This window comes from Telopea speciosissima, chromosome 7 (genome assembly GCF_018873765.1).
Source record: "Telopea speciosissima isolate NSW1024214 ecotype Mountain lineage chromosome 7, Tspe_v1, whole genome shotgun sequence".
In the NCBI taxonomy this organism is placed as follows: Eukaryota; Viridiplantae; Streptophyta; class Magnoliopsida; order Proteales; family Proteaceae; genus Telopea; species Telopea speciosissima.
The window spans coordinates 26105030-26121247 of record NC_057922.1 but is presented as its reverse complement, the minus strand read 5'-3'; the positions used below and the strand labels follow the sequence as shown (position 1 = coordinate 26121247).

Sequence of the window (16218 nt, the reverse complement as noted above, 5' to 3'; positions counted from 1 at the left end):
AATAAGGGTATTGGAGTAATTATGATTTTGTTTGATTGTTTCTTTCTTTCTTCATGGATTGTGGATAACTTTCTTTTAGCATAAGTTTGATTTCAAAAGGTTTTCTTCAATATTTCATACCTCGTTTAGAAAGGGAAAAACAAAGAATGTAAAAAAGAGATTGTTCGAATGAGACCTTTATATATGTATTTATAATATGTAACATTTTTTTGATTACCCTTTGTTTTATTCCAAAAAAATTTATAAATCAATGGTAAAAAAGAGTTTTCAAATAATTTAAAAATATTCTTTTAAAATTATCTTGTAGTTAACATTATTCTGCTCGTGTTTACCAAACAAGATTTTACCTTCAATAAATTAAGAATTGTGTTTACTGACACATTAAACAATCACGTAGCATTTTTATATCAAGGCCTTTGCGGTCTACGATGATTTGGTATGAAAATTCTTTTTTTTTGTTTCTTTGTGTTTTTGTGTGTGTGTGAGATTTAGCATCTCAGTTATATTCCATTTCGTATCCGTTTTCTCTTCCGTCTTCAACAAGTTAAACCGACTTCTCTTTTTAATCTTTGAAAACCCTCATGTCGGTTTCATGGATTGAGCTCTTTTCTAGGGACCCCAACACGTCTAGGGGGCATCCAGTCATTGGGTTGTGCTACACACATCTCTAGATGTGCATCAAGATGTGTGCAGCACAATCCAACCCTTGGATGTCCCCTGGGCATGTCCTGGGCACTGAGCACCCTGGAGAGGAGCTGGATCCAGGTTCCATTCCTCAGCAATCTCTTTGGGCTTCTCTCGTGATCAGCGGTGCAAGGCAGGATTTAGAAGGATCTAGATCCTCTACTGCCGAGCTGTCCCAACTTCCCTACTGCGCAGACACAGTAGGGCATGAAATAACCATCTTACCCCCACTGTGGAAAGCCGCTCGGGCAAGGGTAAGGTGGTCATTGTGTGCCTTACTGTGTTTGCGTAGCAAGGCGCAGTATGGGCAGCTTGGCAGTAGAGGGATCCTACCCGATTTGGAAACCTCTTACTCAAACAAAGTGAACACTTGACACCATGTTTGAGGAATCAGTATCGGATCAGTTTAGATTTAGTATTGGTATTGGTGGAGATCAATATCGATTCTTGATCGATCCTGTAATAATGGTTCGATATGAATAAGGATAAAAATGCAAAAAATAAACTAAAGTTTTCAAAGAAAACAAAGGTAAATCTGTCTTACGGTCCTGCCCATATTAATACAGATCGATCCGAACTAGTATCAAATTGGTATTGGTCGAGACCGATTACTAAAACCTTGCTTAAACCTTGCTTGACAGTGTTTATTGGACGGTGTGAATCATAATTCAAACCATATTTTTTTAAGGGTCAAATTTTAACTCACGACTCACGACTCACGACTCACGACTCACGACATGCTTTAATTCGTTTTGTATACAAAGTGTTTCCCCTTAATCCATACAAATGGTACCGCACAACAGAGAATCGGCTCTCTTCAGCTTTGGTAGAGGCATGTAAAACAAGAAAAAAAACAGAAAGATTTGGCCTTTCACATTCTCATACCCTAGTTTATCATTGATCTGGAAGCGTCTCTTTGCGTGGTGGTGGCTACCAATAAATCGTTGGTGTTAAGTCTAAGGGAGAGATCGCTTGTTTGACTCTCCCTCTTATCGGATGCTTGACATCCTATTATGGTGACCGCCCTTCTTTAAGTGGGGCTGTCGTACAAATAACCTATGGGCCCTCAACATGATTGACAAAAAAAAAATGGTTAATCACTGATCAACCATTAAATTGTCTTGCTCGAGTTTGGATCTGCTACCCACATGGGGACGAGTGGGAACAGATCTGAACTCTCCATGGGGGTGTGGAACCCACCTCTAGGGTGCGAGACCCACTACCCATGGAGGGGTCAGATCTGTCCCCACCCGTCCCCATGTGGGTAGCTGATCCAGATTCGTCTTGCTCACCCATACCGCTCCTTAACTTACGGGAATTTTGAAGACACATTTTCATGCAACAATTGTCCCAAATAACCCTACACGTAATCCCAATTCATAAAAATTTCTTATATATGACCATGTAAGGGCATCAATTTGAGATTACGAAATATATATATAAACTTTATAGTATCATTCACTGGAATAGGATAAGTGATTCTTTTATAGGATCCAAATGAGATATTCGAATCCATTAAAGGTACAATAGATACTTATAAATGCAACACTCATTTCCATCTTTTTCTAGCTAATCTATTCAAAGAGCAATACAAAAATGCCCCCAAACAAAAAAAAAAAACCGTCAATAAATGAAAAACTCCATTATATGGATGATAGAATAGGGCTAAGGCTATAATCTCGATAAAGATTCCGATGAACTTTGATGAATAAAACAAGATTTGATAGAAATTCTAATAGGTGCAGCAACTCTAAAGCGTGCTAGCATGTCAGAACAGCAAAGACAAGTATTCTAGGAACCGAATCACAATGGATCGAAGCCCTCCTCATTTCCATGGGGGAGTCCTCCTAATGGGTCTGGAGGGAGAGGTAACCAACCCATCTCATCTCACACCGTTCATCTGATGTGGAAACCATAGCCCATGAACGGTATGAGAAGGGCATGGGGTGGTTACCACGTGAGTAGGGGATCCGGACTCAATTCCTTGATTGAGGGTCTCGTATGGTGTGGAAAGGGTATTTGGAACAGTAGGGGGTATTAACTAGAAAAAAAATTCTAGTGGGAATGTTCTTGCTACCCTGCTAGCAGCCAAGGAAATGGAATAATTTACTTCCCCTTTGAGTTCATAAATATTCTCTTAGGTTTTAGTATTTTCTAAAATATTGTTTAGGATTCCATTTCCTTGGTTGCCAACAAGGTAGTAGGAACATTTATGCTACAATTGTAGTAGAAAATTTTCATCCCTATTATCTACTTGGTATGAGTAATTATGACTTTGATTCTTTCTTTGTTCACGGATTGTGGATAACTTTTTCTTTTAGCATAAGCGTGATTTTAAAAGGGTTTAGCCAAATTCATGAGTGTGACAGAAAACCCCTTATGTGACTCCAATGTATAAATCGATCGTTATCCCCTCCAATTCTCTGTTCAGCCTAGTTCTGTTATGCCCCTAACAAGGGGAGCGCAATGACCACCTTGTTCCTACCCGAGCACTTTGCCCGGATGGGGTCCACCCCCTGCCCCCTCTTTATTAGAGGCACTAGGGCAATGGTGTCAAAAGCAAACCGAACCGAAATTGTGAAACCGTATCATAAATGGTTCGGTTATGGTTTCAAAATTGAGATAATTTAGTTAAATGATATGAATCGAACCGAATCGAACAGTTTAACACTCTTAATTGTACCATAAATGTGTCAAAAACAAATAGAAACCGTTTATTGAACTTTTTAAAACCGAAACGTGAAACTGTTTACTAAATGGTTCAATTATTGTTTCAAAATTGAGACCTTTTATTTAAACGATTTGTACCAAACCATACCATATAACCGAAACTGGACCGTTTAACACCCTTACACTAGGGAATTGGAGGAGATAGTTTTCCATGTACAAATGCGTCCATGGGCATCCTGTATTCAATTAAATGGAGAGGGAGTACTTAACGAGAAGAGAGAAGAAATAACAATTAGGTGAAAATTGTTAACACTGGTCCCTATGAATTTTACACCTATAATGCCACATAAAAGGTTTATTTGGTAATTTCAAATTTCACGGTAAAATTCAATAATTTATTCCATGTATTCGCATCTTTCCCTTATATTTTGTGTTATCCAATTATTTTTCCAATAGTAATGTACCTTTTTTAATAATACATTTGAATCCTCGAAAAGATATTCTAGTATATTGAATCCATGCATTATAATATTTAGTATCAATAATTCATACCTAGTTTAAAAAGGAAAAAATTAATAAAGAATGTGAAAAAAAGATTGTCTCAATGACAACTCTATATATGTATTTTCATGGAACATTTTTTCGATTGTCCTTTGTCTTAAAAATTTTACAAATCCGGGGTAAAAAAAAAAAATTTTAAATAATTTAAAAATATTCTTTTGGTACGAAAATAACAAGATTTTACCTTCAATAAAATAAGAAAGGTGTTTATTAACAAATTAAACAATCATTTGTTTTTGGGGGGTCAGATTTAGCATCTCAGATATATTCCATTTCTTGTCCGTTTTCTCTTCCGTCTTCAACAAGTTAAACGACTTCTCTGTTTAGTTTTGGCAACACTCGTGTGGGTTCCATTCCTCAACAATTTGTTTAGGCTTCTCCCGTGATCAGCGCTGAATGGCTGGATTTCGAAACCGTTTACTCAAACAAAGTGAACACTTGACATCATGGTTTAAGGAATCAGATTTAGATCTGTCAATTCGTTTCAATATCGATAGAGATCGATATTGATTCTTGGCCGATCACATATTGATTGATCAGTACGAACAAGAGTAAAACAAAAAATCAATTTTGGAATGGAAACAGTGGTAAGTCTGTCCTTTAAGGAAGATTTGTCCTTTCACTTTCTCATATACCAGTTTGGAAGCACCAGTCAATTAATCGTTGGTTAAAGTCCAAGGGAGGTCGCTTGTTTGACTCGCCTTCTTATCGGATGCTTGACATCTTGTTATTCCCTCTACCCCACTACACCCCCTGGCCGCCCTTCCTTGAATTGGGACACCACCCGCCTGGTTATCCTCTTGGGCTGCCATCCTAATGGCCTATGAACCCTTGAAATGATTGACAAAACAAAATGCGATTATCATTGATCAACCATTAAATTGTCTTCCTCACCCATACGATTCCTTAACTTACGGGAACTTTGAAAACACATTTTTCATGCAACAATTATCCCAAATAACCTTGCATGTAATCTCAATTCACAAAAATTTCTTATATATGGCCATGTAAGGGTGTCAGTTTGGGATTGGAATGTTAGAATTTTAGTGCTAATAAAATTCTATATGGACATAATTAAATCCCTAAACCAGGCTAATTAGGGTTTTGGTCTAATAAAGTGGGGTCATTAAGTTATATTAGAAGTCTAATGTGGACTGGCTTAATGTGGGCCAGATAGATTCCTATTGGGACTGTGATGAGTCAGACCCTATAGGGATTACTATATAAGGAGAGCTAGGTCTCCCCTCTACCCATCACAACTTATTATTCTCAATTGCTATTAAGGAGTGCATTCTTGAAAGAGAGGGAGATATTCAGTGTTCGTCGTCCCTGCGCATTCGGTATTCTCATCAGGCCAGTTACTTTGGGAATAGAGAGGAAGCACCTAGATCTTTGTTCTTTATTTTTCGCTGCAATCATCATCACTATGGATGCGAAACAAGGTTGGTGGTTCTATCCCTATTTTCTATTATTTATTTGATTGTGTTCTTGAACGCCCTATGGAGATCCTGGTTTTTGGGATTTTGTCCCTATTCGGATCGATTTATTTTAACATGTGGTCTCAGAGCCTCCATAGATCCGTTCTTGAACCTATATGGATTCAAAATAATAGAACATAATAAGGGAATCGAAAATTTTTCGATTCGAATCAAGGTTTTTAGGGTTTTTTCCAGTTTTTCAAAAACCCGTACGGACACTGGCATTCTGTCGATTTTTTTAGCGTGCGAAAACAGAATCTGATCACATGGGGGCGTAGAGCTCGAAAAATCAGAATTTTCGATGGGTGGATCATCGCCGGTGGCTGCTGAACGCGCTCTCACGCGCCGGCGGCAGCCGCGGGTGATCTTCACTCGTCGGCAGAAGATAAAAAACAAAAAAAAAGAAATCTGGGTTTTGCTATCGTGCGCCTGACAGTATTTCTGGGCAATGCTAACGTGCGCCACCCGGGTCGGGCTGACCCGGTTTCTGACCCGAAAACCCGACCCATTGACCCAACTGGTGACCCATTTTGGGTTGACCCGAACCCGGTCGGGTCGGGTCTGAACCGGTTCACTCGAACCGGGGTTGAGCCAAATTGATTTGGCTTGACTTTTCAGACCGGTTTGACCAGTACAGTCAATCGGATTTGGACCTGAACTTTGATCGGGCTTTCTGGGGGCTACGAGACTCCGTTTGGGGTCTCGTTTTTTACGTTGGCTCTGTTTTTTTGTGCTCTACACAGTGGTGTCCTTTGTTTTGATCAGATATGAATATTTTAAATATTTTTGGTATTCTTTTGATGCATGTCTTTTATGTAATTTATCGGTTCGTTCTATTGGGAACCGAACCAATTTCTGAATTGCTGAAATGCCTACCTTAATTAACAGAATTATTATTATGTTATGTTAATTTTAAGATATTTAAAGCCCCTTGTCATAAATTATAAAATAACACATTGTTTAAGAATGTAAGTAATTTTGAAAAATCCCGAAAGAGGGTTTCATGTTTTCAACAGGATGCAGCCGCCAAAGTAACCTTCCTTGTTGGATTTGTGAAACACCGGTCTTATACAGTTGTGGGATGTCCTTCAACTCTGATGTGTAGTCATACACCCAAAGGTGGTGGTCATGTATTGGTACTTGAAGGGGTACATATACAGTATGCACGTGAATAGGTTGACCCTAGAATTTTGCACACCCAAAGGTGGTGGATTTTGAAAGTTGAGCTGTATTCCTATGGCCACTGGTATGTAGGGATTTTTACAATTGCATATTAAGAATTCAGCCCAAAGGTGTTTTCACAATGATATGTGTAAAATTCTCATTAGCTTATAAAGTTTTCAAGCTGTACTTGCATCATTTTAATTATTATACTGTTCATTGTTTAAATTTTCAGTCACCTTCTCTGTCAATAATAACATGGTTACTATTGAGCTCCTCACTGGGTCAAACTTTAAGAAGTGGAAAGAGGACATTATGTTTGCTATGGAAATGGCAGATGTGCACACGTCCCTTGTTATGGATACACCAATGGAACTAACTGTTGATAGTACTGAGGATGAAAAGTCTGTGCATGCTGTATGGCAAAAGAGTAATCGACTCAGTATACTATCCATAAAGAGGTCGATACCGGAACACCTAAAAAGTGATCTGCCTAAGAAATGTACTGCCGGGGAATTGCTAGATGCAATTTCCAAGAGATACAAAGTTTCATCGAATGCTGAGATTGGGACACTTCTGCAAGAGTTATTTAATATGGAATATGATGGTTCTGGGGGTGTTAGGGATTACATTATTAGGATGGTTGATTACCAAACTAAACTCAAGGCCTTAGACATTCCTCTTCCAGATGCCCTAGTTGTCCATCAAGCCTTAAATACCCTACCTTCTGAATTTGGCATCATAAAAACCAACTACATTTTCCAAGATGGAGTCTGGAGCATTAATGACCTAATTTCTAGGGTTGTGTCTGAGGAAGAGAAACTGAAGAAAGAGAAATAGCTTACTGCCCTGTTTACTTCCAAAGCCCGTAAGGGTAAAAAGTCTAAAACTCATACTCATAAGTCTGCCAATAAACAGTCCGATCAGACTAATAATTTGAGACCCAAGAAAGACTCTTTGAAGAAAGAGAGTGATCGCTGCTTCTTTTGCAAGAAGAATGGTCACATGAAGAAGGACTGCGACAAATACAAAGGCTTGGTTACTCAAGCCCAAGCAGCCATCAGGTAATGATTCTTTGGCTTTTGTTTGTGAATCCAATCTATCAGAAACCCCATCCAGTTCTTGGTGGCTAAATAGCGGTACAACTAACCATGTTGCTTTTACCATACAGGGGTTCATAAATCGGAGGAGGCCAAACAAGGATGAATCAAGGCTAGTCGTAGGAAATGATGGACATTCTGACGTAGAGTTCATGGGAGATGTCATTTTATTATTAGATTCTGGTTTTAAATTGACTTTAAAGAACACTTTTTATGTACCGTCCTTTAGGCGGAATTTAATTTCGGTTTCAGTTTTGGACATTAGTGATTTCTATTTTGAAATAAAGAATACTATGGTTAATTTATTTTTTAATTCAACTAAAGTTGGTTCCTGCTTTATGTCCAACGGATTGTACAGATTGTGTTTGTCTCCCACTGATATCTACGTCTCCTGTAATGTTGAAAGCGTTGTTTCTAAAAGACCCTTACCTAAAGAACGGTCTTTCACATTGTGGCATAAGATGTTAGGTCATATTTCTAAGGCAAGAGTGGAAAGGCTGATAAAGTCTGACATCCTGCCTACTCTCGAAAGTGATCTAGAAACTTGTGTAGACTGTTGTAAGGGAAAGATGACCAAAATAAAGAAGAAAACTACGTAGTCCAAGTTCGACTGTTAGAGGTCATTCACACTGACATCGTGGTCCCTATTCATCACCATTGTGTAAAAATTTTTACTTCATCACTTTTACAGACGACTATTCCCGATATGGATAAGTGTACTTAATTAAAGAAAAGTCTGAATCTCTTGACAAGTTCAAGATTTTTAGGGCTGAAGTTGAGAAACAGTTAGGGAAAGTTATTAAAATTGTTAGATCTGATCGTGGGGGTGAGTATTATGGCGGACATGGCGATCTTTGGACAGCAAGGGCTCGTTTGCCAAATACCTTGAGGACTCGGAATAGTTAGTCAGTTTACTATGCCAGGAAGTCCTGAACAAAATGGGGTCGCCGAAAGGCGTAACCGTACCCTTATGGACATGGTGAGGAGTATGGTTAGTAGGACAAATTTACCTATGTTCTTATGGGGTGAAGCCTTGAAAACTGCTCTTTATATCCTTAACCGTGTACCTACTACTTCCTCTTAAAGTTGTGGACCCGTAACCGTTTAAACCATCTTAGAGTTTGGGGGTGCCTGCAGAAGTAAAGTTGTATAATCCGACTTTAAACAAGTTGGATCCCAAGACTACTCGTTGCTACTTTGTCAGCTATCCAGATCATTTGAAGGGATATAAATTTTATAATCCCTGCGGAGGCACTAGGATTGTGGAGTCACAGATAGCGAAGTTTCTGGAATTTGATGTGGCAAAAAAGAATGACTGTTCTCAGACTGTTCAAGATAGTCACATAGTTGGTACATCGGTACCTATTCAGACTGATGTGGGGCATACTATGCCATTGGTTATACCTACTGGAGTTCAGGAGCCTGATATTGATACCGTCCTCGACATTCATGTAGCACCTGATGAGATTCCTCTTATTCAGGATGCGGTTGAGGATCCTATCATTGATGCGGTTCAGTGAGATTCCTCGATTCGAGTTGAGGCGAGAGTGGCACCATTACGGAGATCCACTAGGGAGAGAAGGTCAGCTATATCACCTATCTATGAGGTCTATCCGGGAGAACATGACTATGACATTGGTTGTGTGGTCGATCCAGTTACTTATTCAGGTGTTGTTTCTAGTCCTCAGTCAGATTTGTGGACAGATGCGATGAGAGATGAAATGCAATCGATGAAATATAATGATGTTTGGGAGCTTGTTGATTTACCTAAAGGTTGTAAGCCCATTGGTTGCAAATGGGTGTATAAAACCAAAAGAGATTCCAAAGGAAAAGTTGAGAGGTTTAAAGCCAGACTGGTAGCCAAGGGATTCACTCAGAGAGAGGGAGTAGTTGAGAGTTGAAAAGTTGAGAGGTTTCTCCAGTCTTCTCGAAGGATTCTTTCAGGGTGATCATGGCATTGGTAGCTCATTTTGATATGGAGCTGCATCAGATGGATGTTAAAATAGCTTTTCTCAATGGCAATCTTGATGAGGAAGTCTATATGGTTCAGCCTGAGGGTTTTGCAGTGGATGATTCAGATCATCTTGTGTGTAGACTCAAGAAGTCTATCTACGGTCTCAAACAAGCTTCTAGGCAGTGGTATCTGAAATTTGACAGTGTTGTGACTTCATTTGGTTTTATGGAAAATAAAGTGGATCAGTGTATATATCACAAAGTCAGTGGGAGCAAATTCTGTTTTCTCATTCTGTATGTGGATGACATCCTACTTGCAAGCAGTGACCTAGGGATGTTGCATAATACAAAACAACTTTTATCTAGGAAATTTGACATGAAGGACCTTGGTGAGGCCTCTTTTGTTCTTGGGATTGAGATCCATAGGGATCGTTCTCACCATTTATTAAGTCTTTCTCGGAGGGCTTATGTTGATCGTGTTCGAGAGGTTCAGATATCTTTGGATTGCAAACCTGGGAATATTCCTATTCTCAAGGGTGACAAACTGAGTTCGACACACGATGCCCAAAAATGAAGTTGAGAGGGATGAAATGAAGAAGGTGCCTTATGCTAACATACTTGATAGTATCATGTATGCTCAGGTCTGTACCAGACCGGATATTGCTTTTGTGACGGGACTTCTTGGTAGGTATCAGTCAGATCCTGGTCTTAGTCATTGGGTTGCTGCCAAGAAAGTATTGAGGTACTTGAAGGGGACAAGAGATTATATGCTGACTTACAGACACGTTCCTGAACTCAAGCTAGTGGGGTGTACAGACTCTGACTTTGCTGGCTATGAGGATGACAGAAAATCCACATCAGGTTATGTTTTCTTGATGGTAGGAGGGGCAGTATCATGGAAGAGTAAAAAGCAGACATTGGTGACCACTTCGACTATGCAGGCAGAGTTTGTAGCATGCTATGGGGCTGCTACTCAGGCTATTTGGCTTAGAAATCTCATAAAGGAGTTGACTATTGTAGATTTTGTGGATAGACCCATCCAGATATACTGTGATAACAGCTCTGTTGTATTGGTTATAAACAACAATAAAGGACTTAAAGGGTCTAAACACATGGAGGTTAAGTATTTGACCATAAAGGAGAGAGTAAAGGAAGGTGACATTACAATGGAGCATATTAGTACAGATGATATGGTTGCAGATCCCTTAACCAAAGGTCTTCGCCCTTGTGTTTTTGAGAGACATGTCATGAGCATGGGCTTAGTTGCATCATGGGATGTGGTTAATTAGTGGGAGTTTATTTTATTTTGCTTCATTGTAATTTAAAGTTTCTTTTCATCTGTATTTTTACCTTTTGGTAAACTTTGATTTATATATATATCAGGTGTCATTGCATGCAGTTTCTTTTAAACACGTGAGTGTTTTATTTATTGACATGATGTATATATTTCTGATTTTAAAGTCTTAAGGAATGTATTAACCTTAAGCAAGGCTGGGGCATTAAGTTGTTAGCCTAAAGGTATGTCTTGTAACACATAAAGTATAACTCGAGTTATTTCTGATGAGACATACAGATTCGTTAGAATCACAAAGTTTATTTCTCTAGTGGGCATGTACCACTTAAAGAAGAGAAATTTTGGACTGATAAACGGATAATACATAAAGAATCACTACGTGAGTATTATCTCGTTGCCACACTACCACATTGCATCCATGTTAGTAGAGTTGAGGGCTCTCGTGACCATAGAAGGCTCTGTGTCGCTTGATCATAGATGCAGTTATAGCCATGATTCAGTGTCTAAAACTCTATGGGATAGGATTGACTTTCTCATATGACCTCTAAACCAATTTATTTTAAAAATTGTGCACATAAAGTTTTCTTAAAGAGTTGTTAGCCTGTGATTTGTTTTGGTCAAAACTATTTTTAAATCCTTTTAAAAATAAGAAATTTAATGTAAGTCCAAGTGGGAGAATGTTAGAATTTTAGTTCTAATAAAATTCTATATGGACATAATTAAATCCCTAAACTAGACTAATTAGGGTTTTGGTCTAATAAAGTGGGGTCATTAAATTATATTAGAAGTCTAATGTGGACTGGTTTAGTGTGGGCCAGATAGATTCCTGTTGGGACTGTGATGAGTCAGACCCTATAGGGATTACTATATAAGGAGAGCTAGGTCCCCCCTCTACCCATCACAACTTATTATTCTCAATTGCTATTGAGGAGTGCATTCTTGAAAGAGAGGGAGATAATCAGTGTTTGTCGTCCCTGTGCATTCGGTATTCTCATCAGGCCAGTTACTTTGGGAATAGAGGGAAAGCACCTAGATCTTTGTTCTTTATTTTCCACTGCAATCATCATCACTATGGATGCGAAACAAGGTTGGTGGTTCTATCCCTATTTTCTATTATTTATTTGATTGTATTCTTGAACGCCATATGGAGATCCTGGCTTTTGGGATTTTGTCTCTATTCGGATCAATTTATTTTAACATGGAATTCTCTAACAACCGACCTGTTAAAACACAAAGCCGACCCATCTTATTAATAAATGAAACAGCTGTGAGAAATGATTTTGGGACTGATCATTCCCAATGGGTCCAGAATCAAAAGACTAACAAGGATCGATTAGAACCGGAACCACTTGGAGAAATTTAAGATGCATATTTAGTCAAGGGAAAAAGAACGCTGCCTGATTGCATTGATCGTGTGCCAAGATATAGGAGCATGTGAAATTACCAACCCACCTCGTGAAATAAAAAAATCTCATTCATGTTGATACCCCTACACGCACTCTCATTGGCCCCTGAACTGGTGGAGGGGCCATGCAACTAGACAACTAATTAGGAGTAGTTAATAGTTATAAATTATATAAGGGATATGTCATAATTACAAAGTGAACGAAAATAATATGTCAAAGAAACAAGTAACATTTGAATGTTTGAGATTTTTAAGGGCTCAAAATCGTTAAGGAACCATAATCAAATTATGTCGTAATTACAAAGAAACACCCATATGTTAGTGTTTGAGACTTTGAGACATTGAGTGCTTAGAACCATTAAAGAACCAAAATGACAATTGGACCATCCCATTATTAGAATGGGCCGGATCCTCGTTTTATAACCATTTAATATACAGGACAAATTGACCCCTTGATCCTAGAAACAATAAGAAACCATCACGGGCCTTGGACTGGTGGTTGATGCCAATCATCGTAGTGGTACCTGAGGCATGTTGGTCTTGTGTTCAAGACCCCCTCCCCTAGCTCTTGCGGCAAATCAGGATCTTTTCTGTTAATAAGTGTTGGCTCTTTCGTGGGCCCCTGGCCCCTTGTGGGTTTGTTGTCTTGGCCCCTTTGTGAGTCTACCCCTAACGGCCCCCTTGTGGGTTCTCCTGGGAGAAATTATTAATGGCTTTTAGATGTGATTTAGTAGCATATTATTGATGTATGAGAGGTAACCTTAAGTCTTCAATTACTTATTGTTCTTTCTCAATATTCTTATAATCTCAAGTTTTGGGTATAAACTTGAGAGATGAACCATTATAATCCTTAGCTTAATGATTGCTCTTATCGGGATCATGTGATTTTTCCCTTCAATTTGAAGGGTTTTTCACGTTAAATTTGGTGTTCGATTGGTTTATGTTTAATTGTTCCATTATGTTTTCATTTCCGATTCGTGAGTTGCATATGATTTCATTAGCAGCATACAATTTCGTGAGCTGCTGCATTTTTTACTTGTACGTGGGAAGATTTTTTCACCCCTCTTTCCAACAAAAAGGGCATAATTTTATTTATTTAAACCTCTTCACACTATTATATGTGAAATTACATTATTTACCCATCTATTAAAGTACACCATGAAGCAATGACCTTGACTCCCTTTGTAGACTAGGAAGGTTTTCGTGGAAGCTTCACATTAGATATAGAGGAAAGAATAATTTCAAAATTCTAGAGAATCCAGACCAAGATATAATTGACCATTGCTTATCAAATCCTCCCCCTTTATTACAATATCTGGTTTCACATCTCATGGTCCACATGACCTCATTCCATTATTTTGTTAAGGAAAAACTAAGTAGTTAAATTTATAAAAACAAGATAATATTTTCCTTCCCTACAGAAAGGTAATTAGCAAGTAAGGTTGTCACCATATGAAACACCAAATTGGTCACAATATTCCTTGTAGTACTTAACACGAGATTGCACAGCTGCTGTGTTTCCACCATTGCATTCAAGCTTACCATTGATGGCGTTGATCGTTGCTCCAAAACCTTCACCAGAAATCATGATTGAGTGGCAATCGTTCATCCAATACCACAATCCTGTCTTGAAAGAAATCAGAACATCGTTGGCCACAGTTTCAGGTGAATTTAGCCCATCAAATCCTATACTGTCACCGGCAGGGCCATAATTGTAATTCCAAGATAGCTGGAGTGGTCCACGGCCATAGTAACCCTTTCCGGTGACGCATGGGTATTCTGTGTTTGTCTCATCACAATAATCCTTTGAGGTTCCATTTATCTCTTCAATGTAACAGAAGTCTGCATGCATGCACACGAAATTGATTATATAAGCTTTAGTACTATATATAAGACTACAGGGGAAGGGTTTGATGCTCAGTCACCCCACGTCACGTGGTTCTTGCACCAGTGCGGGAGCCAATGGAGATGCATGCAGACTGCAGAGGCATCGCATAGGAGGGGTGGGGCGATCATTTCACCCCTTTTGTGCATGGGAGTAGGGGAATGTGATTAGGCAACATTCTTTTTCTTAAGACTATATATTAAGGGTGCAATTTTAATTTTGATTCAGCATGTCCAAATCCATCCAAAAATTTTAGGTTCTAGGCTAAAGATTTTGGTTGAGTCGGCAACCTTGTCTTATACAATACATATATAAAACTAAGGAAAAAGAAGCATACGCCATCCTTGTGCATATTCTAATATACCCATCTCACATAATAAACAATGGGTGCTCACATTGACATTCTCTCTCCTATTTGATCGTGTGAGTCTCATATAGAATCATATAAGTAAATAAATAATACCATTCTTCAGATCCTCATTGGTGTAGCACACAGATTCCTTCTTACAGTACTTTTTATTTTTGGATCAAGTTCTTACAGTACTGACATAGTGGGAAACCCTCCCCCTAAAACTATGTAGGGAAAGGGTACCTCACGATACTAGTGTAGAGTGAAATCTCCTATACCACACAAATGGTGATACGCAGAATAGTATACATGGCGGCCACATAGACAAGGTAGGTGAGAGAAAACAATAAAAGAAAAATCCCATGTGAGAGGGTGATGATAGTACATTGGCACATATGTATAGATATGTACAAGATAAAGGTCATAGATTAAGTATCATAATTTACGTTTAATATACACTATTGATCTAATTTATTAAACATATACGTAATTAGTTTAAAAACTATTTTTAATTTTTTATAAAAATAACAATGGAAAAAAAAAAAAAAAAAAAAAAAAGGCAAAACCAGACCCGTCATGAGCCTAACAAGGTCATTAGGCCTTGGTTGAAATAACCTAACCCGACCTTCGGCCACTAAGGTTTGCCTAAGTTATCAAAAACTTTACCCAACTCGACCCAGTTGCATCCTTAGACTATATGGTCTTCGATCTATCATAAATCACTAAAGACAATAAAAATGCTTAGACTAAAATGATAAATTTATAAGAAAAAATATTATAAAAAAATAATAAATGATGTACAAGATTAACGTTTAGGCATACTCACGTCCAGTCTCATGCGTGACATGTCCAAAAAATGCTGCAATCTCACGCTTAGAGTCATTGACTGTGCCAACCCGGCCAAAGGTTGTATAGGAATCGGTCGCATCAAGGAATGCGGCACGGGTATAGAAGCTTTTCCCTTCGCAGGTTGCATCAGACTGATTGATTATCCCATCAAAGAACTCTTGTGTGACAATATCAGCAACCACAACACCATTAGTAGTTTCGTTATAGCAAGGACCCTCTTGACATCCATTGCCACAATAATCATCGCCGGTGCCACAATACCCATACTTGCTACAGCAGAGGTCTGACGAACAGCCACAATTCTGACCCATGGCGGTTTCCGGCATCAACACTCCGGCTAAAATTCCGGCCAAGGTGGCTATCATAACCATTTTTTGAATAGCCATTGAGGAAGAATGAGAAGAGATGAACTAACACTGGTGTGGAGAAGGGTGGATTTATAGTCTCTTGGAAGGAGTTAATTACATTGGCACCAGTAACAAAAGTCAAAGTCACGCATTTAGGTTGACTTTGAATTGTCAAGAAAATACACTGAAGTATGTTTGATCAACGCATTATATATTAGGTATCAGTCCATCTCATTTGCCTGATCTTCTGATGACTCCATTTATAGACTGGGTCATGGAAGCTTCACATTTGATATAGAGGAAAGAGTTGAATTTTATAATTCTAGTCCTAAGTGACCCAAGATATTCCTCTTCTGCAATCATCTTTCTTAGGTGAATACGGATTTTTGATTATCTATTCATATCTCTAATGGAGACTAGAGAGTGGATTGGTGAGTTTGGAAAGAGCGGTCTTGCCGTCTCACTGTCTACATTGAGTGATG

At 38.6% G+C, this 16218-nt stretch overlaps 1 protein-coding gene across 1 annotated transcript; it reads right to left on the bottom strand.

Moving 5' to 3' along the window:
* Positions 1-13735: 13735 nt before the first annotated feature.
* Positions 13736-15996, bottom strand: LOC122668396 (endochitinase EP3-like). The gene is made up of 3 exons (XM_043864970.1): positions 15976-15996; positions 15367-15799; positions 13736-14148 (listed from the first exon to the last, which is right to left on the bottom strand). The coding sequence occupies exons 1-3, from the start codon at positions 15994-15996 to the stop codon at positions 13736-13738; spliced, it is 867 nt and encodes a 288-aa protein (XP_043720905.1).
* Positions 15997-16218: the final 222 nt, after the last annotated feature.